Source organism: Phascolarctos cinereus, unplaced genomic scaffold (assembly GCF_003287225.1).
Source record: "Phascolarctos cinereus isolate Bilbo 61053 unplaced genomic scaffold, phaCin_HiC Scaffold_3;HRSCAF=262, whole genome shotgun sequence".
Lineage (NCBI taxonomy): Eukaryota > Metazoa > Chordata > Mammalia > Diprotodontia > Phascolarctidae > Phascolarctos > Phascolarctos cinereus.
This window is the reverse complement of record NW_027555736.1, coordinates 153748200-153773437: the sequence shown is the minus strand read 5'-3', so window position 1 is coordinate 153773437 and position 25238 is coordinate 153748200. Positions and strand designations below refer to the sequence as shown.

General features: G+C 39.6%; 1 protein-coding gene across 2 annotated transcripts in view; it reads right to left on the bottom strand.

Annotated features, from left to right (window-relative positions):
- MYO1E (myosin IE) overlaps positions 1-24134 on the bottom strand; it is a 236524-nt gene extending 212390 nt beyond the window's left edge. The window contains exon 1 of one of the 2 annotated variants that reach the window (XM_020981944.2): positions 23699-24134. In XM_020981944.2, the coding sequence (XP_020837603.1) occupies positions 23699-23701 (3 nt within the window). In that variant the 5' untranslated portion in view covers positions 23702-24134. Of the gene's footprint in view, positions 1-23448; positions 23469-23698 lie in introns of those variants that run through there. The other variant, XM_078151237.1, reaches the window with a different exon arrangement.
- Positions 24135-25238: the final 1104 nt, after the last annotated feature.

Below are 25238 nucleotides of genomic sequence, written 5' to 3'. Positions count from 1 at the left end.
TAGTACGCTGGGTTTTTTTGGAGCCCAAGAATGAGACTTTAAATTTTTTCCCTATTTTATTTCATTATTTTAGGTTGGGTCCATCATTCTAGTCTATCACCTTTGGGCTACTGACAGTCATTAAATTTGTTAGCTATCCCTTCCAATTTTGTGTCATCTGTAAATCTGATAAGCATGCCATCATCCAAATCACAGCAAATTCCTCATGGAAATCCACGAATGTTCAGAGAAACTGGAATATGACATAAACAAAGTTAAAAAGCATGGACCATAAACCCTAATCATCTATCTAGCAAAACAATTGAGGAAGGCAACATTATAGGATCATAGATTTACATCATCTGGTCTAACTTCCTCCATTTTACAGACGAGGAAACTGAGGCCTAGAGACATAAAGCAACACGCCCAACAAGACCATACAGGTAATAAATAGCAGGGTTTTAATTTGAACCCAGGTCCTTCTAACACCAAATCTAGTGCTAATACTTACCTGTCACACTGATTTTCTTGACAAAAATAAAAGCGGACCTCTATGTTTCTAACTTAGAAATGTGTGCTTAATATTCAATACAATTCTTCCATTTGTTAGTAAGCAGTGGAAGTCTTCTGTGGCTTTTACTCATCCCCTGACCCCATACAGACCATGTGATGAAATAACTCATATATAAAATCACTCCTCCACATCCCATGAGACATGTTGGGGCTACTTCTTTGAGTCAGCCAGTCAACACCTATTTAGCAAGCCTAAAAATGTGCAAAACATGATTAGAATGTCATAAAATGTGGGAGCTAGTAGCCTATGGACTACTGACTCCTGGGCCCAATGGCTATTAGGAAATTAATAGAAGAAATGAGCTGAATGATACTTTGAATTTATCTAGCATCTTTCTTCAAAGAACAGAAGAGGTGGTCTTAAATAATGTATTCCTTGTCATTCTCGGGTGTAAAGCGAGTTCTCTTTCTAGCCAATGGCTTGTGTGTCATGTTGGCAGTTTGCTCCTCAAGATTCAAAGAAAATAAAGAGCCCATGTACTGACAAAGTGACTTTGGACTGATGTTACAAGCATTGGTTAGAAAAGCAATAAAGAGAAAACAGTCCTGATACAGAAGGGTTGGCTTGGTTTTTTTTTTAAAAGACAAATGGTGGGTTCAGTCAGTCAATCAACATTTATTAAGCACTTACTGTGTGCCAAACTCTTTCTGAAGAACTAGATTCAAAGAGAAAGTGCTGGTTCAAAAAGAAAAGAATGAGTTGAAAGTTTGAAAAAAAAGTTTGAAAAACATTAAAGATAAGGTCAAGAGAGAGAAAGTGAGTGATGAAAGCGAGAATGAGGAGAATCCAGGAGAAGCAAAGACATGAAAGGCTCAACTCAGGAAGAGCTTTGGACGGGAATGCCCAGAACCAAAGGGAAGGTCAACTGGAGGATTCCGGAGGGCAGGGGTCACAGGACATTGGCCAACTTAACAGACAAGGTGACTGTGAGAAAGACAAATGATCAATGATAATCAAGAAGCACTTATTAAGCATTAAAATAGGATCCATATCAAAAATACTTAAAGCATTTTTTGTACTTTTAAAGAACTGGAAACTGGAAGGGTACTTACCAAATGGAGAATGACTGAACAAAATGGCATATGAATGTAATGGTGAATGATGGTGAATGAAATGATGAAAAGGACAATTTCTGAGGAACCACGGGACCCTCACATGAGCTGATACAGAGTGAAGTGAGCAGAACCAGGTGAATCATTTTTGAAAAACAAGTAAGTTTGTAGAATGAAATGTATTTTTGGACATGGCCAATGTGTGATTTTATTTTGCTTGATGTATTTGTTTGAGGAGTTTTGTTTTTCTTTTTTTCAGTGGGGGACAAGAAGTAGGAGAGAGAGAAAATACATGCTTATAATAAACTAAAAAATAAAATTAAATTTGAAAAAGAAAAACAAACAAACAAATCATTCAGCACTTAGTATTTACCAGGCATTGTACTAAGTGCTGGGGATTCAAACCAAAAGCAAAAAACACAAAAACAATCCTTGTTCTCAAGGAGCCTGTATTCCAATGGGGGAGACAATAGATATAAATCAGAGCACACCAGACAGATACAGAGCAGATAGAAGAAAAACCTATCTGGAAGATAAAAAGGTCTAAGAGAGAACACTGTAACTATAGTTTGGAGTGTGGAGATGTATAGATATTATATCACATACACACACTGATATATAATTTTATATTATATCTATTCTTTAAATAATATAAACAGTACATTTGTATAATATAAATTATACTATATTAACTGCAAAGGCATCATATTATATGTAATAATATATGTTATATCATGATATAACATAGATATAGAATATCTATACTATCTACATACCTCAAACTATAATTTCAGTGTTATTTTGTAAAGATTACACTGTGAACTATAAGTTCAATGCTCTCTCATATATCTATATTCACATGTTCCCTCATATATATGCATATATACACTATATATATACACACACACTCTCATATGCATGCATAGATACACACAGAGATATGTGGTGACTTGAAGTACAACAGCGGTATACTGTTTGGATCAAAAGTGTTCTGTCACATCTTTATAAAAATTAGTTGAGCATTAAAACTGAATTCTGAATATATTGAATTATAGAGGACATGATGATGGTGGGTAAAGTATGTAGTTCCCTAGGTGTAGCTATCAAGTTTCCCAAGGCAAATAAAATAAATGGTCCTGGAAAGAAGGCAGATAAGTGTTCTGTTTGAGTCCTACCTCACTTCATCACACACCCTATGAAGAACCACCCTTATTACATACTTGAGCAAAAAAAAAAAATACATGGACAATCTCCATTCCTGCTGAGTCTCCACAAAGTCCTTGGGCAGCCCAGACAGCTCTTCATGGGTCACAGTTGCTTCAAAACTCTTTACCTCAAGGGGGTGGGACCACCCCAAGATTTAAGGGCATGTCCAAACGATGCTTGGCATGCAATTTCTTCAAGTGGTCAGGAACAGGAGATTTCCAGCTGGATACCTAGGAGCATAAGCTAAGCCTAGCTGAAAAAAGAGCCTGGTGCACCAGTCAAGGGCGTAGATGGGGGTAGATGTGGGAATGCTATACTGCTCCTGCTTCTCATTTTTTTCTTTGATACACAAAAAAATCACAGCAGCAGACCCTTAGTCACCTATGCTCTAGTTCTAGGAAGTCATCTAGTCACACACTGCAATCTGAGGCTCAATATTATGAAGAGGATATATTCAGAAAGCTCATGATGACCTGGGCTAAAGCTTGTTGTACATTTGGACCTGCAGTTTTCCCTGCTTTGACTTCATTTGAGTTCAGACAGACTGTTTAAGGAAATCAGACCTACCCCCTCCCCTGCCCCAAGGGCTTATACAATGAATTACATTCAAATTTCATCCCATTTTGCATCCTGTTAAATTCCTTAACACATAGTCCAAAGTTCATGGGAAATTGGCAAGAAGAGGAAATTTCTTAAGTGGGAACTGTTCAAGGAAAGGTGTTAAGGAAAGGATAATGTCCAGGAAGATTAAAAAATGACCCATTTTCAGTACTATGGTTTTGTGTGTGTTTTTTTTTAAAATGTTTGCTTTTTACATTTCTTTGCTTCAAATGGTATAGATTATTTCATTCTGGAATGAAGACATCTTAGGTAGAGATCTTTACAAATGAGCCCATTCAGAGCTATCTTCTATTTTTCCTCCTGAGCCTTTCCTCACCAAAAAGGGAATGAACCAGAGGATTCAGGAGGCAAAATGATCATCAACTTGTTTTGATTGCTAAACTTTTTCATTTATACAATGGTTGCTAAGAAGTAAGCACAGTGCATTGGTAAGAATAGTGGATTTGGAGCCAGAAAACTTGAGTTTGAATCCTGAATCTTCCATTTTACCATCTGTGGGATCACAGGGATTTCTAGGCCTGAGTGGTTGCTGTTCAGTCGATTTAGTTATGTCTGACTCTTCATGACCTCATTTGGGGTTTTCTTGACAGAGATATTGGAATGGTTTGTCATTTCTTTCTCTAGCACATTTTACAAATGAGGAAACTGAGGCAAACAGGGTTAAGTGATTTGTCCAGGGTCATACAGCTAGTAAGTGTCTGAGGCCAGATTTGAACTCATGGAACTGAGTCTTCCTGACCCCAGGCATGGCGCTCTATCCACTGCACGCCTAGCTGCCTAGGCCTCGGTTACCTGACCTGTAAAATTTGGGGGTTGGACTAAAAGACCATTCTCCTCCACTCTGTTGTCAGATTGACCTTCCTCAAGCAGAAGACTGATCGTGTCACTATCCTATTCAATAAACAGTGGCTCCCTATCCCCTCCAAGATCAAATATTAAACTTTCTGTTTGGCATTCAAAACCCTTTATAATCTGACCCCACCTACCTTTCCAATCTTCTTACACTTTACTCACCCCCACGAACTTTGTGACCTAGTGACACCCGTTTCCTTACTGTTCCTCAAACAATATACTTCATCACCTGACTTAGGCATTTTGAATTCTTTCCCTCCAGGGTTCCCTGGATTCTGCCACCTAGAATCAGCACCTTCTATAAGAAGCCTATCCTGGTCCCTCTTAATGCTAATGTCTTCCCTCCATTGATTATCTATAATTTGTCTTGTATATCTCGTTTATGTATATTTATTTTCATGTTGTCTCCCCTCATTAGACTGCAAACTCCTTGGGGGAAGTGACTATATTCTACCTTTTTTTGTTTCCCCCATTGCTTAGCACAGTGATTAACACATACTAGGTGCTTAACGAAGGTTATTGACTTTTCTTCCAGCTCTGAAGAAAAGGAAGCTTTTATATAGAGTGATATCTCAATTGAAAAATTCCTTGGGAATTGGGGGAGTCAGATATCTATAAATAAACATACATACATGTATATATCTTCATAAATCATGCCAAAAAGAGCCTCCTGCTTTTGCTTACTGCATGACAAATATATCTCAAGGCATGCTTTTATAAGTCCCCACCTAGTTGAAAGCAAATAGTACCCACCCTAGGGAAAATCATTAAATTGAGTCAGGTTTGTCTCCCACCATGCTGGTATCTTATTTCTGTATTCTTTCTTGCCTCTAAAACTTCTCCTAACCTCTCCCATCAAAACAGAGAAGTATCGGATACCTGTCATTTATACTCCAATGGCAGGCTGAATGAAGTATTTCCCAGACAAGCATCCAGTCTTTTATCTCAATTCTCAAACAGAAGACTTCCTCTCACCTCAGACTCTACAATCAAAAGAATTTTAGTAAGCAGGAGAAAAGAGCCGAGGTACCTGAAATCAGGCCTACTTAGGCTACTTGGAATTCATTCTTTTAGAGTGGTTAATAAAGGGGGGCCTAAAAGGGGAGATGGCTCCCCCCACCCCTCATTACCCAGAAATTCCTTACTTCCTTGGCGAAAGCCAGCTCCCTGATGGCTGCTAGCAGGTTGACCAAAGATCCTGTGTCACTAGAAGAAACTGAACTATACATTGCCCTTGCAAAACTTAGATGAACTCATTATTTCTCTTTCCTGCCCAAGTCATTTTAGACATATCCCTTTATCCCTTAAATTTAATCAAATCTTTGCTCTTCTAACATTCAGTCTAAATGCTCCCGGATACATATTGACTTCTGGCATGTGTGATATTACTTTCTTTAGCATCAAATTATGATTTTGTACTGGAACCCAACCTTATCACACTTCCTGGAATGCAGTTTCCCATAGTTCTAATTCTGGTAATAAAGTAAGGGAAGATTACAGAGGTAGTGTTGTCCTTCGGCTAAGGTGGGAGTAATCAGTCTTCTCAACCAGTCATTATTTAAGTCATACAACTACACCTATTCTCTCCTTAATCCTGGGCTAAGGCCAGTCAGAGGAAGGCTTATTTTCCTATTCCTAAACTAGAATTCTTCCAGATACAAAAGGGAAAATTGAGCTTAAGAAACATTTAATTGCTCAGATAATTCAAAAAATCAATCAATGAATCTGGCTCACAATTGTCTAGATTGAAGGTCACACAGCCCAAATTCACCAAATTGAAGAATATTAAAGGATTTGCCCAGGGTCACACAGCTTATGGGTCAGAATAGGATTCAAGGAGAAGGGGTCCCAGGGCAGCAATCTCCTCATTTCCCACTCTGCCACAGGACTTCGTCATGTGAATCTGGAATTCTTCTCACTACATTACATTGTTAGCATCTCTGACTCCAGAGTCAATACTCTTTCCACTGTGCCACACTGGTAGAATTCAAACCCAGGGCCCAGGACTCTTAAAGCACTCTTTCCAGTGCACAAAATTTGATTTACTAATCGAAATCAATCTTAAATAAAACAAAAACAAAAAAATGCATTCATTACATGAAGAAACTCCAAGTGTAATTGCTTCCACTATCCTCATTTCATTTGAACATATTGGGGTAAAGAAATCTATTGTGATTTTTAAAATATTTTGAATAACAAACCATTGCTTTATGTATGACTTTTCCCTCAGCTAAAAAATGTTTACCATGTTTCAAATACAAATTTATATCAATGAAAGATATTTGTATGAGGCATTCAACAATTTAAATGACTTACATGTACAGCATTCAGAAAAATTTACTATATACAAAGTGTTCAAGAAAACATATTTTTAGCAATTGTTCTGATGTATGTGAACTTCACGCCAATACTTTGGAGAACTCAAGACTATATAAAGGGACTGGGAGGACCTGTGATTTCATTGGTATAGGAACTTCCTAGTTGTATAAAATTCCTTCTACCAGTTCAGGTCAGCATCTTCTCTGTGACTTATCTTCTTTGTGACACTTCCCTGTGACTTACAGGGTTGACTAGAGCATGGAAAGGTAAAATGACTTACATAGAGGTCACATAGTTACAGATGTGTCAGAGGCAGGACTTAATGTTTTGTTATTCTTTTTAAAAATTAATTAATTAATTTTAGCTTTGTTCTTTTTTTAAATAAGATTTTGAGTTCTAAATTACCTCCCTCCCCCCTCACCAAGATGGCATGCAATCCGATATAGGCTAGGTCTCCCTTGTTCTAAGGCCTGCTATCTACTATGCCTCTCATCTATATGGTATTATAGAGAAAGCATTGTCCTTGGAGTCAGACCTGGAATTCAGATTCTGTTGCTGTACTCAGTGTAACCCTGGGCAAGTCACTTAATCTCTCTGAGTTAGAGTTTCCTTAACCATAAAATGGGCTAAAATGAAGAAAGCACTTTTGGAAATGAGCCATTCTTTCTGCTAAACTTTATTAGGGCAGTTAGGTGTGAAAGTGGATAGAGAGCAAGGCCTAAAGTCAAGAAGACCTAAGTTCAAATTTGGCCTCTGATACTTCCTCACTGTAGACCGTGGGTAAATCACTGAATATAGTAGACCCTGTTTGCCTCAGTTTTCTCATCTGTAAAATGAGCTGGAGAAGAAAATGGCAAACCACTTTCTTTGCCAAGAAAACCCCAAAAGGGGTCACAAAAAATCTGACGTGATTGAAATGATTGAACAACAACAAAACTTTATGTCTTTCCCCAGAGGCACTCTGTACACAGGGTTTTCTCTGCACAATGAAATCTTTGTTAAATGAATGACTTTGAAAAAGGTCTAACCAAAATGCAAATATGAAGTTAGCTACATTTGCGATAATACAAGAAGTTTCCATAAAAGACAAACACAGAAAAAAAAACAAACAAGAAAGATACCTCTCTGAGCTGGAAATTCTGGTTTTCAGGGAATTAGAAAGACGGCAAAACTAGTTTCCATTAGGGAAGCTGGTTGTTTATTCTGCTAACCCTCGATATAATGTGAGCTATTAGTTTTAATCACAGCCATTGAATCTAATGGTTTTTCATGGCTTTAAAGGACCGACCTCCTACATTTAGATAGGGTTTACTGAAATTCAGCCCTTATCACAGATATAGATTCAGAAAGTCAAGGTTCCTTTGCAGAAAAGGAGAATATTCACATCTTCTCAGGCAATTGTCTAGTGATCTGGTATCAACAAAAGAAAGAATTTCTGTTCCTTTCTCACTACATCCTGAAGATTTGGGCCAAGAGTTAAGGGCTAGAATCTCATATTTGCATAGCAAGGGTAAATGAATATCAATGCCTGTGGACCTCAGGGTGGAAGAGATTCTTTCTCCTAGAAGCTGGACTACTTATATAATAGCAATTTTAAAAAGATCAGCACTTCTAGTGGTAGCCTTAGGGTGGGAGTGTGGGACTTGTACGTTCTGCCATTAAAAAAAAAATCAGAAAAAAAATCAGAAAAAATAGTCTGGTGGGTTGTTGAAAGCACAGTCAGAGGCTTGGGTTCTAATCCTGCCACTGCTTGGATTAGCTGTGCAGCTTTAAGCAAAAGCACTTCAGCCTTGGGACTTGGTTTCTTAATCTACTAAATGAGGAAACTAGTGGCTTAAAGATTTCTAAGGCTATCTAGGAAAAGTGGTTGGAGGAGCCTGCTTTCCTCTGGTGATTCTTGTCTCATGCATGAACTGAGCTGAACTTATTATAGTCCTGACCTACTAAGAGGAAAAGTAAACTGGAAAGGAAGAGCTACTGTTGCCATCTGGTGGGACTTAATACCATCTTTAAAGAATCTTTTCCCATACAATCCGGAGTTGAAAGGAGCGTTAGGTAATATTCTAGTCCATCATGCTTTTACTTACGTGGAAACTAGGTCCCAGGCCGCTAGGTGGTATAGTGGACCCCAAATCCTTGCTTGAATCCTTCCTCAGGCACTAGATGTGGTCTTGGATAAGACACTTAACCCTTTCCAGCCCCAGTTTACTAATCTGTAAAGTGGGAATGAATACTAATAGCACCTACCTCATATAAGGTGGTTGTGAGGATAAAATGAAATTATACATGTCAAGTGCAGTACAAACCTTAAAGTGCTATGTCAATGCTGGCTGTTATTATTCATTGAATTTGCCAAGGTCACAAAGGTGACCTCACAATAGGAGAGAGCAAAGCCAGCATTCTCATTCATTCATTTAGCCATTTAATAAATATTTATTGAATGCCTGGCACAAGGCAAAGGACAGTTTCTGCCCGAAAGGAGCTGACAATCTTATTGGATAGGACAACATGCAAACAAATATATACAAAGCAAACTACTTAAAACCTTTGACTCCTAACAGGGATTTTATATTGAGCCTGGAGGTGATAAGGGGCCAGAAAAGTGGACAGAATAGGACTTCAGGAAGATCAATTTGACAGCCAAATGAAGGATGAACTAAAGCAGGAAGATGCCTGAGGCAGGGAAACCAACCAGTAGGCTATTGTAATAGTTGATGCATGAGAGTGATGAGGTCCTGCACCAGAGGGGTAGCATTTTCATGAGGAAAGGGCATATGGGAGAGATGTTACAAAGGTAAAGCCAACATGATGTGGCAACATATTGGATATTGGATATTAGATGTGGGGGGTGAGAGAGAGCAAGTGAGAAATCGAGGATAAGATATAGGTTGTTAGCTGGGGTGGAGGTGGGGGGCCCTGGGAGGAAGCTGGTACTCTCAACCATTATGTGGAAGTTCATGGCTGACAAGTTGCTCCAACCTCAACTATATCAATAGAGTGGAAAATAAGTAGTACCAGTGATTGACGGGAGAGATACTAATCTCCATTGACTGCCCCTGTTATCTGCTTCCAAAGATGAATAGCAGAGTCAACCCATAATCTCTGAAGAAGCAATAAGATGGTAGCTTTTGTTGTTGTTGAGAAGTTTCAGTCAAGTCTGACTCTTCATGACCTCATTTTGAGGTTTTCTTGGCAAAGATATGGCTTGCCATTTCCTTCTCCAGATTATTTTACACATGAGGAAACTGAGGCAAACAAGAGTTAAGTGATTTGCTCAGGCTCATACAGATAGGAAATGTCTAAGGCCAGAGCTGAACTCAGGTCTTCTTGATTCCAGGCCCAGGTGGTAGCATCGACAACCAAAGGGAGAAACACTTTTGAGTGTCTCTAATCTTTTTTTTTAAACTAATGTAAGCCAAATTACTTCTCATTTCACTAGGCTGGATAATCAAGAGCTGCTTCCCATAGTAGATTTTCAGCATGGCTCTATTTACATAGCTCCTCACTCCACTACATTTATTCAAAAGATAACTGTCCCAGGATACTTTTAAAGATTAGATTAACTAAGAAAGGTTGGATGCAGCCCAGTGCAAAACCTCCTCTTCTATACATACTTTATCCAAATAACTACAGCCTATCTCTGGGGGTATAATAATGACTCAAGAAATAATAACTCAAGTAATAATAATAATAAGTAATAATGCAAATAGTAATAATAACTCAAGCTCACATTTATATAGCCCTCTGTTTTCTTGGCAACAGCCCTCTGTTTTCTTGGCACAGAAGAAAAAGTCCTACATTTGAAGTCAGGACCTAGGGTTGAATTCCAGTCAATAAACATTTATTAAGCACCAGCCTGCTCTGCTATACTATGCTAAGAGCTAGTGGGGGAAGGGTGTACAAAGAAAGTAAAAGACAGTGCCTGTCCTGGAGCTTATAGTCTATAATGGCAAACACTATGAAAATACGAAGTACAGACAACAGAGTATACAGTTCTTCAGTACTGCTCCATTGCCCTGCTAGCAATATGTGGAACTTGAGGTAGGAGAAGAAAATGTTTGAGATGGCAGAAGGAGAATGTTCCTTTGGTACCTTAAAAATTCTTTCATCCAAAGCCCTCAGTAGGAATGAGGTGTCTGGTTTCTAAATAGACAAACCTCCCTCCAGGCTTTCATTCACACTTTTCTTTTCCTGCCCCCTCTATCTCTTTTGGAAAGCTCAAAATAGCTTAATGGGTCTGAATGGACTTCAAAGGTGAGTGGTCAAGCTGGGGTATGTCCAGCACTCAGAAGCTAGAAGGGATCTTAGAGAAGAGAATTTAGCAGTCCCATCTTCAAATCTGATTTCAGGCCATTGCTGTTTACACTGTCTCGTGTATCCCAGTTACTAAATACCATGATAAAGAATGAGGGTTTTGCAGGCTGTAGCAGTAGCCTTGGAATTAATTCTGTGCTCATGCATATACATCATTTAAACACGGCTTTTATAGGAGGATGGTTGACTTTGGGCAAGTAAGGCACTTCTGCTTGTAGGTTTGGGGTGGAATATGGCTCTATCCTACCCGACTAATCAGTTATAGTTTTAAAGAGCTCCCTAAAGCATGGCAAAGATAAGATTATCCCATGAGGCTACAGCCTCAACAGTGAAGAAGGCTCTGCTTTTATAGAACTCCCTCACTTGTACTGAGAGTAGTGGTTCTTAATTTAGGGTCCATGGACCACGAGATTTCTGGGGATCTAGGGATCTAGGAAAAAAATTGGGGAAAAATTACACCTTTATTTTCCTTAACCTCTGACCCAAATTTAACGCTTCCTGCAATTATGAATGTAGGTGACAAACCATGATTCTGCTAAGGCTGTACAAGATCGTTAAAGAGGTCCATGCCTCCCTGAAAGGTTAAGAACACTTCATTTACAGCAGTCAGCCAGTGATGACAAAAGAGTGATGGGTTTTATTTTTGCTTTTTATGAGACAATGTGAAAATGTACGTATTTCCACACAAGTCCTTCAAATGTTGGAGAAGAGTGATCACCTTCCCCTCCAAGGCTTCTTCTCCAAGCTGAATATCCCCCAAGTTCCCTGAACCATTGCATCTAAGACAAGGTTGCCAAGCCCTTTACTGTGACACCCATCAGTGGAGGCTGCATTCACTGAAGTTTGTCATCTTCCCTCCTCAAGTACGGCACCTACATCATGTCTAAAAAGTACACCTACAGCACAGCATAGTCTGTGCATAATGTAGAATTGGCATAACACTTTTCCTCTCTCTTTACTGAACCATATCAGAGTTAAAAAACTATGCTACTTAAACTTTATTCTGTATAGATTGACTCTCTTTCTTTGGACAATTCCTTTCTTCCTCTAATCAGTTGGAAAGATGTTGTCTCAGAAGAGACTCACTCCTAGTTACACGTTAGGTTGAGCAGATGGTTCTACTCATATATTTTTCCAGCATTACGTAGACCTCTCTGGTTAGGTGTGATTCATTGCTATGAAAAGGTACTGTGCAAAACATAATTCTTATTTTTACTTAAATAACAAATATAAAATATAGTTTTCCTTCTTGTTTATCTCAGCTTTTGTTTTAATAACTTGAGCTGAATCTGTACCAGTGCAAAGTATCTGCTCCCAACACATTACAAAGAATGCGGTGCTAGTAGGAAGCCAAATACTTCTGGATTCCCTGACACTCATGAAGAAAGATAGACAGGATAGGGGAAAATTTGGTCTACCACATATTCTGGCTGAGCCTAATTCTGCCTCAAGTACTCAAAATACCAGTTGCTAAAAACCAAAGAAATCTATGGGGTTTGGTCAAACTGCTAAATATTCAGGTAATAAGCGGTTATTAAGAGAATCTAGGGCATTCATAACCTTTAAGATGTAGGTCAGTAAGGACAAATATGCCCATCCATCACCTCCCTTTGGGGTCACTGTAAGGAATAGAACAGTAAGCTTGGTGAAATAGGAGTCTGACCAAATATACTTCCTGAGTTACAAAGCTGTTAAACATGTAAAGGGAAGAGAATGATTATACACTCTAATATTTACAAAAGAATTCGCATTTGCTATAGCTCTTGAAATAACAGAGAGGAGACAGGGGAATGCATCCACTGTTTCTTGGAAATAGTTCTTGAATATCCTTTTAAAACCATTCATAACCTCAAAATAGTTTAACAAATGGTTCCATTTCTAAATCCACAATGTTCTTTGATAAGAGTCTGCTTTTACCTGCTGGGAAACAGGAAACAGCTAAACCTTACTTGGTTAAACAGCTTGAACATTACTCCTCAGAGGCAGAGAGCTGTACTGTCCTAAACATGCCGTTACCAGGTTCTACGTTAACATGAATTATTGGCAACAATCAGAGTGCCCAAGAAATAGGACTTTATTAGTCATCCTAATTTGTTCAGTTTTCTCTCTTGTGTAGGACAAGTGCAGTATGATCATTTTTTTCTCCTTCAACTTTATTCTTTGTGATGCCCTAACTATCTTAACATTATCTTTAAAACTTGCTCAGTTGGAGAGAGAAGGACAGGTAAAATTTTAAAACCTTATTACTTAAAAATAAAAATATTTTTCTCAATGATACAATAATCCAAGACAATTCCAAAGGACTCATGATGAAAAATGCTATTCTCATCCACAGAAAGAACTGATAGGAGTCTGAATGCAGATTGAAGCATACTATTTTTCACTTTCTTTTTTGTGCCCCTCCCCCTCTTTTGGTCATGTTTTCTTTCACAACATGACTAATATGGAAATATGTTTTATATGATTGTACATGTATAATCTATGTCATATCGCTTACTGTCTCAGGGAGAGAGGAGGTGAGGGAGAAAATTTGCGGCTCAAAATTTTTAAAAAATGAATGTTAAAAATCGCCTTTAAATGTAATTGGGAAAAATAAAATAATAAAAATTTAAAAATATATTAACAATAAAAACTAATACAAACCCCTCTTCCTGAGAGTATCTACATTATAAAATGGCTTTGACACATCCCATTTCCAATGTTACTATTACTAAAGCATATAGCTCTGCAAAGGTAAAAAATCCAAGAGGCAAGTTTTTTACAGAAAAAAAACAGAATGTTTACAGCCTATAAACTAAAACTTATGTATTACATAACAGACTCCTCGGATCAAGAATTTTTTAAGTTTGAAAACAGTCATGATGTTCCTTGAATCACAATTTCAGGATCTATATGCTTGATATGTTAACACACTATCATGTTGCTCAACTCTGAGCTCTACCTGCAAGGGAAATACAAGAAGGGAAATAAACCTTCCCCCCCTGAAGCCCTCTTCAAGTCTCTACTCAAATCAGGTTGATGTTTACTTAATCGAGGCCAGCAGCAGCCTAAACAGCTCTTGGCTCCAACATATTTGTGTGCTGCTACAGAAGTGTGAAGGTCCATCTACACACCAGGGACAATACCTGTTACTTGAGTACAAAAAACCCTGCCTATCTGCCCTGGGTGATAACCCTAGCAATACTTCTCAGAACACAAGGTCAAAAAGTCAAAGCAGGCATATATCCTGCAGTGGCATTACAGTGGATGGAGGATTTTAGGTGGCACAGTGGATAGAGTGCTGGACCTGGAGTCAGGAAGATTCCTCTTTGTGAGTTCAAATCCAACCTCAGACATACTATCTGTGTGATCCTAAGCAAGTCACTTAACCCTGTTTGCCTCTGTTTCCTCATCTATAAAATGAACTGGAGAAGGAAATGGCAAACCACTCCAGGATCTTTGCCAAGAAAATCCCAAATGGGGTCACAGAGAGTCAGACACAATTGAAACAACTCAACAACAACAACAACAAACCTAGAGAAGACAACTCTCCTGTTAAGTCCTCTTATAACAACTAGCATTTATTTCACAACAACCCTGAGAGGGAGGTGCTATTACTGGGAGAGTTTAAATGACTTGCCCAGGGTCACACAGCTAGTAGTGTCTGGGACTGGATTCGAACTCAGGTCTTCCTAACTCCCAAGTCCAGCATTCTTGTACTTACCAGCTGGAGAATTAGTTCATTGAAACCCTTCACTATAGCAGACTACCTGGCCCATTTCTCAGTGTCCAGAAAGGTCTTCTGTAACCACTCCAGATAGAGTCAATTTATCCAACTCAGAATAAGATTTCATACTAGCTTGCTATAGCAGAAACAGCAATGGTAGGAGATTTGGCTTGTTGTTCTGGTTACACCACTAAAATAATTGCTGTTTGACCTTGGACAAGTCATGGTCAATCACAGTCAAATAGGCTTTAGATCTTTAAATTAAGTGACTTGGACTCATTGACCTCTAAGGGCTCCATCTAGTTTTAGTATCTGATGATTTTGTGTTCTTTAATATTTAGATATACATGACCACAAAGCCAAATGAATGAATTTTTAAATAAAATGCCAATATAAAGTAAGTCCAAATGAGTGCTGTCTCTCTCCCTGTAGTCAGGTGCTATATATTCATTACAATACTGCTTCCATCATTCAAAATGGTTTTGGGTTGGTTTTTTTTGGTGTGTTGGGAGAGGGGGGAACTCCTCTTCTAGAGCTGCCTTCAAAGCCTACCACACATTCTCTTGAATATACTCCATGGTCACAATATTTCAGGCTCTGCAGGTATATTTGATTTTTGGAAATATCCAAAAGTTATTTAGTGCTATAAGCCTGATGAATTAGGTGAATGGCCAAAGTATAGGATAAATATTTAGCCATTGTGTCTCACACAAAATAATTAGACTACTTTTCTTATGTAGCTCTGAAGACAACTGACAATTCCATAGGAGTTTCAAAGCCGGCTGAAGCAATGGCAGGATCACCAAGGGAATGAGAGTGCAGCTTCCCAAAGTACCTATTTTGAAAGACAGCACTCATTTGGATATATAAGTTCTGGTCTATTGTTAAAAAATCATTTCCATGACTTTATAATCACTCTGTATAATCTGCTTCAAACTCCTCCTGGGGATGGCTGTCCTGGAGAGGCAGAAGAGATACTTACAGTAAAGGGAGAATCATAACCCACACTTGCCAAAATGCAAAGTTCCTAAAGTTGTCCAGTAGCAAAACCTCTTGTCTGCCACATCAAATGCTGAAACCGAAGTTTGAAAAAATAATCTGCTTAACATAGCACAAAGCGTGCCCAGAAGCTGAGACTTTTTAATGCTTTCGATATTTGAAAACCTCTTCTTTGTTCTGTAAATATCAAGTCTTAGTCAGCAAGATTAATAAGAAGACAAAAAATGAAGCCAAAATGAAAAACATATTTTAAAAGTAAATATTGTCTTCACAAAAATGCAAGGCACAATAATAAATTAGCCACATCTCCATAAAAAAGTAACAGAGGATTTCAAACTGGAAAAAATATTCGTATTATGATGAATAATCTTATAATCTCCACGATGTAGCTGATAATACCTCACATCTGTGCGATTTTATATTCTAATACCTTTCAAAGGTGATGAAGAGACTTCACAAATTTTCAGCAAGTGTAAAATACAGAGTTCAATTATGAAACAAAGTAATCAGCAACTTCTTCAGTTCAGTCTCAGGAAAATTCACTCGTATGGTGCTTAATACAATATATAAAGTACTAAGAAGTTACATGCAAGTCTCATTCAGGTCATGTCAAGTAAACTTCTACTCTACCTAGCTCTCTATATAATTTCTAAAACAGATTTTGAAATAACCTGACATTTAAAGTCAGGAAGTAAGTGAAAATAAAAGGTTTTAATCTTGCACTATTGGGAAAGAAAGAATACACTGAAGAGGAAGGTCCAGAGGGCAGCCCTTGGATAGAAGGTCCAAGGAAAGAAGTTTTGGCTAAAAAAGGACAGAGCTGTCTAACAATTGGGGCAGTTAGGTGGTGCAGTGGATGGAATGCCAGTCCTGGAGTCAGGAAGACTCATCTTTCTGAGTTCAAATTTGGCCTCAGATACTTACTAGTTTTGTGACCCTGGCAAGTCACTTAACGTTGTTTGTTTCAGTTTCCTCATCTGTAAAATGAAAAGAAAATGGCAAACCACTCCAGTATCTCTACTAAGAAAAACCTAAAGGGGTCATGAAGAGTCAGGCATGACTGAAAACCTAGCAACGGGAATTATCAGAAAATGGAATGGGCTGCCTTAATAAGGTAGATCACCCCACTACAGGTGACCAGAAGAAAGGCTGATTGTCAAGTAATGGTGCATTTATCAGGGATATTGCACAGGTGATTCAGGCCTCACACATGGAATTGGATTAAATGACATCTGAGGTTCCTTAAAACTCATAGATTCTAGGATTCTGTGAAATGTGGGGTGACTTCACTTAAAAATGAGTAAAAAATATCAAGGACAAGAAACAGGATAAATTCAGTCCTTCACAATAACCCATTATTCCACCTGCAATCTGGATAGTATCAAATAAGACACAGACTTACATTGTTTTGGAAGTATGTAGGCTCCAAATGGATACAAAATCAGTCAACTTTTTACCACATCTTGGATCACAAGGGAGAGGGAGAGAGAAAGGGGGGGGGAAGAGGGAGGAGGAGGAGGAGAGAAAAAAGAATGAGAAAGAGAAGACAGAGAAAGGAGAGAGAAAGAGAGAGAAAGTTGGAATTATAGCTGGAAATAGAACCCAAGTCACCTGATAATCAGATATTTCTTAAATGTTACCCTTCCCAGTGCAGAATGTGGTAGGAAAAGTGCTAGACTTCAAGGAAGGAAATTTTTGTTTAAATTTTGGCTCTGACACTATGTGGCCATGGGCAAGTCACTCAAAGAGACCAAGAGAAGTTACCTCATCCATAAAATGGAGAAAAAAAATATGCATAATATCTACCTCAAAGAACCGTTACGAGTAAAGCACTTTTGTAACATTAAAATCACATCTACATGACTTACAATTTTCAGGAAATTTTTCTGTGGCCTTCTAGAGATAATACCTTTTACAAAAGGAACCTTCGGCACCCTCCTTCCCTTCAAATCATACCGCATAAGAAGCTATTTGCTCCCCATGGGGATGGTATATTGCAGTGCAAAGAGCTCTAGTTCTAAAGTTAGGGGACTTAGTTATCCTTCTAACTACACTTGAGATTTGAGGGAGTCATTTAACTTCCCTGGGCCTCAATTTTGCAAAACAGAGAAGGGGAATTGGACTAAACAGCCCCAGAGTTCCCTTCTGGTTCATCATCATGAATGAACTCCAATGGCTTTCTGTTGCCCCCAGGAACAAATACAAAATGATCTGTATGGCGTTCAAAGCCCTTCACACCCTAGCCCTCTCCTACATTGGGAGACTGCTTAAACCTCATTTATAGTAGTTGTTAAGTCGTTTAGGTCACACCCAACTCTTCATGACCCCAATTTGGTGTTTTCTTGGCAAAGATACTGGGGTGGTTTGCCATTTCCTCTCCTCCAGCTCATTTTACAGATGAGGAACTGAGGCAAACAGGGTTAAGTGACTTGCCCAAGGTCACACAGCTAAAAAGTTTCTGGGCCAGTTTTGAACTCAGGAAGATTAGTTTTTCTGACTACACACTTGGCATGCTAATCACTGCACCACCTTGCTGCCCTATTTATAAGTTATTCCCCGACACGTACTCTAGTGACAGCTTCCTGGTTGTTTCTTGAAGAGGAACATCTCTCTCTCTCTCTCTCTTTTTTTTATGTGAGGCAATTGGGATTAAGTGACTTGCCCAGAGTCACACAGCTAGTGAGTGTGATGTGTATGAGGCCGGATTTGAATTCAGGTCCTCCCGACTCCAGGGCTGGTGCTCTATCCACTGTGCCACCTAGCTGCCCCTGAAAGGAACATCTCTCCAGCTGTCCTCCATTCCCAGAACACTCTCCCTCTTCTGTTCCAACTACTGACCTCTCTGTCGTCCTTTAAGTTCCAACTAAAATTCCACCTCCTACAGGAAGCCTTCCCCAACCCCTCTTAATTCCAGTGCCTTCCCTCTGTTAATTACTCCCTATTTATACTGAATATAGTTTGCTCTGTATATGTTTGCTTGCATTGTTGTCTTCCTCATTTGATTGTAAGCTTCTTCAGAGCAGGGGCTGTCTTCTGCCTCTTTTTGTACCCCAATGCTAAGCACAGTGCCTGGCACATAGCAGACAGTTAAATAAATATTAATTGAACTTATTGAATTAAATTCTAGATCCATGACTCTACATAGGGATGATACAGTGTGAGATAATGGCAAAATAGATAATTTGAAAGTCAAGAAAGCTGGTTTCTAGTCCTGGCTCTCTGCCACCAACTGTGACCTTGGCTGGGTCATTTGCCCATCTTGAGTTCTCTTTTTTTTCTCCCAACTGTAAATTGAGTTGATTGTATTAGGTGATCTCTAAGATAGCTTCCAGTTCTAGCATTCTATAATTATTAGAAAGTCACCTCATAGGCAGTTAAAATCACTATTGGGCATAAAATAATGAAATACTCTAATAGCTTTATTTTTCATCACAGATGATTTTTGAAGATAAAATAGGTCAATATCAAAGCCATTTCCACTGTAGTGGCTAAGTTCCTTGTACAGTTTCCTCCACATCCTGTTTCACTCTGAGTCTTAGATTTCTACTGTACTTTGATTTGATGGCTACCTTTCGGGTGAGTTATTTAGTTGATATTACATACTATAACAAAACTTCTGGTCACTTACAAAAGGCTGTCACCCATGCCAACCTAAGAGTCCACTAAGGGAAGTGCTTCCCTGATTCTATGTTTGAATGCATTAAAAGGTCTCATGCAAACCTATTCTGATTCTTCTGTCTCTCCTCACTAATGTAGGCTGAGATCAGAAGGGGAAATAGATACTTCCCTATGTACGTCTCTTTAGGGTTCTCTCTTTTTAAAGCCATGTTTATGGATGTGTGTAGAAACTTAAAAAACCATCTCTCTTCATTGGATGTTATGAACTCTCTCTGCTTCCTTCACTCTAAAGATAGATCTGATTCCACTTTTCCTACTGCAGTCCCCCTGTACTTCTACCCATAATTAATGGGTTCCTAATCTATAATTAGCCAAACTATCTCTTCTTTCCCTTCCTTAAAACCCCTTCAAAGTTTTAACTGTACCTCATCCAGGAATCCTTTCTAAAATGAGTAGAATGCTATACGAATTTCTGGTTGGCCTACCATCAACCAACAAAATCCACAACCTTCATCACTGGAGGAGAGATATGTAAGAAATTTCCAAAAAAGAAAGATTTATATTTCTCTATCTAGAAGAGACAGTCCTCAACTTATGAATGCTTTATTCAGGTATTATTAACATAGTAGTATGTATTAAATAGATTCTTAGATCACCTCACAAAAACCTACCTACCCTTTAGAACATTGGAAACTACATTCCGAGTTACAACTAATTAACAAAAGACTTTTTGGAGCAAAAATTGGGGTCTTGCCTGTAAATCACAAGGTAGCTTTGGTTATCACTCACATGCTCTGTAAGATTTTTTTTTTAGCATATTATAGGAATGCTCTGATCTTACAGAATTATGGCCAAAAAAGATTTAACTGTATTTAATTTACTAAAGCCTGAGAACAAAGAGAAATATCAGACCGTGCCATTTCTGGGAACCCAGAGGATGGTACATTTATGTACATAGGTTCTGGTAATTGGTTAAGGTCAAAGAAGCATAACTACTCTTGGTGGCCATGGTGAAAAACAAACAAACAATTCTGGGATATCTGGTATTTATAATACATAATTCTCATTTGAATTTCATGACAACATTGAGGTGGGAGATATAGGTGTTACTCCCTCCTCTCTCCCCATTTTACAGAGAAAATTGAAACTCAGAAAAGTCAAATGACTTGCCCATAGTCACACAGACATTCAAAGCCAGGGTCTTTCTAAGTCTGGGTCTGATATGCCCCACCATCCACCACACCACATGGTCTCTCCAAGGAAATTTACACATGGTAGAAAGAATCTTAAGATTTAAATGTCCATTAACTAGGTGAAACCAAAGGGGATTTTTAAACTTTCACAGAGAATTTTTGCTCTTCTGAAGTGCAAATATCTTTAGCTCTATATTAAAATTTACCACGTAGAGATAAAGGTTTCTGCCATCAAATGTTCACAAGCCAAGGAAAATTCAAAAGCCAGAAAATCATCAAGAAGGGGATACCAAAAGAAAGTCTCTTATACTTGTGAATCTGAAAATGGCCATCTTCCTTATGAGTCAGGAATGAATCAGCCTTGGTTAGGATTTCAGTTCAGGTGGGGCTTCTTTCTGATGAGTTGTAAGACTAAGGTCCTAACTATATTTCCTGAAAGATCTAACAAAAAAAATTGGCCCACTCTGGTGTTATCCCTAGATCCTGGCTGGAGTTATACCAATTATAGTCTACATCCTAACTTTCAACCACTTCCACTGAATGCTTCTTTCCTTCCTGCCCTAAATTACAGTGGGGTGCAGCTGTGTACGGTGAACAAAGGTGCATTTTGAGGTTTTAGCATCACATGACTTAATCCATGTACAGTGCCCAAGTTGGCATGGAATCCAATGTAAATAAAATATCATTTTTTTTATTTGAACAAAGTTTCACAACCTTTAATACCAAATGTCCACAACTCCACATTTTATAAAAATGAGTACACCAAATTTTTCATGGTGGTAGAAAAAAAATCCGTTTTATTTTTGCAAATTAGTCTAAATTATTGTTGATTTAGTGATGGCTCATCTCCTATTTCAGAGCAGCCAGCTGTTTCAACTTTTCTGACAGGGAACCTTGGCCTCAACAACCATATCTGATACACAGATAGTCTCTTGGCTGCCCACAGACATGCCCGTCTGTGTCCATGGCAAAATGCCCACTAATAGGTAGGTAAGTCATACTTCTACCTGCTGCTGCTATGTGTGCACTAAACAATGAAAGACTTAAAACGAATAGTTTACAGAATTTTAGGAACATCATTTTTTTCTGCCGTAATATCCTTCCTTTGTAACAGTGCATTTATGGATCCCCTCAATGTATCCAACAATGTATATATATAGGTGTTTCAGGCAGTCAGAATAGACCACAATGGGACATCTCTTGGAACACTAAAAAAGCATCTAACATTTTGGATTTTCCCTTAAGATTTTGTCCCATTACTGAAATATTGTGAGAATATTTGTTTTATCCCAAGTTTTTAGACTGAACTGTAGAACTCAATTTCAGAAATTTCTAAACACCAGGACTGTCATTTATCCTAACTCCACTTCCAACCAAGAAGCACAAATCCCAAACACATCCTCCACTCAAATAAGCTACTGTTTCCAAAATAATTTAGGGTTAACTAAATTGATAGTTGAACCCAGATAGTTGAAAGGAAAATTGATGTGTGATTTATATCTTTTTCTTTAGGGACAAATATGATATTATTTTTCACTGCCTATTGATAATGGGCTAAGGAGTGTTCCCTTCAGACCAGAGAAGTTCTCCCAAGGATAGAGATCAATAAACTCAACTTCCAAAACAGTAGGAGACAACAAGTAGCAAGTGTAGGCCCTGATGAGCCATCTTTTCATTTGCCTGCCCTTTGTTACAATGACTACATTTTTAACTAGTATTCTACTATACCAAGTGTCATTTTCAACCTATCTCCATTTCTACAATCGTTAAAAACACACAGAAGTAGCAACTTTCTCTCTCTCTCTCTCTCTCTCTCTCTCTCTCTCTCTCTCTCTCTCTCTCTCTCTCTCTCTCTCTCTCTCTCATCCAGCCCATCTAACCTTCCCAGCTTATTTTCAGTAAGGAAAATACCCAAATTACAAAGTCTTCAGTACAAATTCTTTAGTCTTCTAAACTTTTCGCAAACCTTTCCAATTTTTTAATTTTTTTATCTCCTCTCTCCCCCCACCCCCAATAAATATCCCACGCTGTTCTTGTGGTAGCGGTGGGCTTTCAAGGAGGGGAAAAGACCCAAGAAAAGTCTGATTAAGACGCTGTTGTGGGCTACGTCCACAGATTCGAAAAAAGACCATGTAAAATTTGAGCATGAGGGCAGAGCCTTCAAAACTTTCGCGGTTATATATACACACAGCAGCACTGTTACCTTGCAGTTGTGGGGAACTGAGCAGCGAGGCGGTAGTCCGGGAAATACTAACAGCTATATTTGTATTTCTGAGCATAGATTTTGCCAGCTCCAGTTCTCCTAAACCCACAGGATTTTTGACTCTGCCAGTCTGTCACTTTCGCTTGGCGCAACCAGCCCAGCCCAGCCCAGCCATCAGCCGATTTCCAGGTACTCTTTACCTGGACTTCCCTTCCTCCTCCTCCTCCCTTTGTGGCGGTAGCTACTGCGGTGACGGTGGCGCTGTCTCCTCTCCCTCTCTCCCTCCCTCTTTCTTTTTCTACAGGACAGGCCGACAAAAGGCAACCTCCAGACTGGTTTTTCCCACACCACCTTGCAAATGCCAGCCCGGACTGGGAAGCCCATCTTAGTCCCGACGGAACTAAGAGAATCAGGGCTCCGTACGAGACAGCTGCCTCCGAGAAGAGGCGCCCCGCTCCAAGGCGGCCGGCGCAAAAGACCCTGCCCAGGGCTCGGGGCGGGTGGGCTGAGGTTAGGCTGCAACATCGCCTTCGGCAGAGGTGGCCCGAGAGGGAAAGAACGCAGCTGCACAGTGCGGGTTCTCCCCACCCTCTAACAGGAAGAAAGGGGACGCCCGCACCGAGAGAGGGGCCGTGCCCGCTGTGCCCCTTGGAAAACACATGTGGTTTGTTCCCCCTCCCGCTCAAGACCCACACTTTCAGCAACTGGCAGTGGCCAGATGCAGACGGCCAGTCATACATTCAAACACACAACACACGCGCACACACACACACACACACACACACACACACAGGCAAGTTTGGAGAAATTACTTAAGGCACTTTTTGCTTCCTCTTCGTCCCGGAAACCTGTTGAAAAAGGTGGCAGAAAGGAATAGAGACCCCTACTTCTTCTCTTCCAACCTTTTCCAGGACCGATGAATAAGTAGCCGAGATGGGTTGTCTAGGACTGACGAGTAAGTGGCCCAGCAAGGAGGGCTTCCTTTCCGGACAGCTTGCCCCAGCTCCCGGGTCCCCTGCACACCCCGGTGCCGCCGGCAGCTCCAAGCCCCGGCCAACTCACCATGGTGATTTCAGTTGCCGTCGCTCCTCCACCTCAATCCGATTGCTGAGGGAGTGGAGGGTCTGAAATGTAATTTCCTTCTTGAACTTCAAAAGTTGGCTCCTTTCGGCCAAAAAAAAAAAAAAGGAAGAAAGAAAAAGAATCCTCCCGACACCCCAGACACTCAAAGGAGCCAATGGGAACACTGGGGAGACTCCATCGAAGCAGAATCTGCAGGGCAGGTTAAAGGGAAGAGGGTGGTGGCGGTCTCCCTTAGCAGACCCTGTTCATCCTACGTAGGGATGAACAGTTCAGTGTGGAGTAAGAAATGCACTAGAGCTTCCTCCAGCCGCCCGACTAGAAGTGCTAGCTAGGGGCAGTCCCGGCAGTTGCAGCTCCACCGCCAGCCTAGCTCCTCCTCTTTCTTTACTCTCCCACCAAGTACTCCCCAGCCTAAGCCACTGCTCAGGCCAGGCAATCTGTCCTTAAATGGAGAATTCAGTTCGGCCCTGACGAATCAGGGTTTATTTTCATAGCGTCATTCCTCAGGGAAACTCCAGCAGCCAACAAGCATGGAGCAGCTAGGCTTTCCAAAGGTTTCTGGATCCTGTAGTCCTCTGGCCCTTTCCTTTCTCCTCCCCTTCAGCTTCAAAAGAACTTTGTTGACCTAAGCTTCTAGTTAAAAGACTTGGTACTTTGAGAAGAGAAAAGAACTCCACAAAAATAATAATAATAATAAAATAAAGAAAAGCTTCAAATTTCTTTCACCATGAAAGTCTGAGTGGTGCTTATCTTCCAGGTTAGAAAGCAGCCTAGTCCAGAACAATGAAAAAGAAGAAAAATATTTTATCAGCAAAGAAGATCAGAGTCATGGCAGAAGCCCAGAGGAAATCCTTTTTCTTTCTCAGGTCTAGGAATATAAGGGAAATTAAAATGGTGATCGTCATCCTTCCCCCACCCTTTCCCCCCAGCCTCTATTGAAAATCTGATAGCCGTAAAGTACTTGTAATGGACTATTTACAAAGTTAGGTGGTGCAGCTGAGGTGCATGCCTGGAGTCAGGAAGACTCATCTTCATGCGTTCAAATCTGGCCTCAGACACTTATTAGTGGTGTGACCCTGGGCAAGTCACTTAACTCTGCCTCAGTTTCCTCATCTTCAAAATGAGCTGGAGGAGGAAATGAAACCACTCCAGTATCTTTACCAGGAAAACCCCAAATGGGGTCATGAAGAGTCAGATGTGACTGAACAGGAATAACTCCTTATCACTCTTGGTTGAGCCCTACTTTACCCAACTGTTACGTCTTTCTTGTGAAAGACATAGTGTATGTCTGAGAGTTAGCTCATTTGGAGCTATTGTCTCATTTTCCAAAGCTGGAAATAATCTCACAAATGGTAATATACAGTGTCTTCCCCCGAAATGATTTTGCATCTATTTTGACTTTAGTTGTTATGTAAATGGAATTCTCTTCTCCCCAATAGAATGTAACTTCCTTGAGAGAAGCTATTTATTTCATTTTTGTTTTATATATCCACCTGGCACATGGGTGCTTAAATAGTGC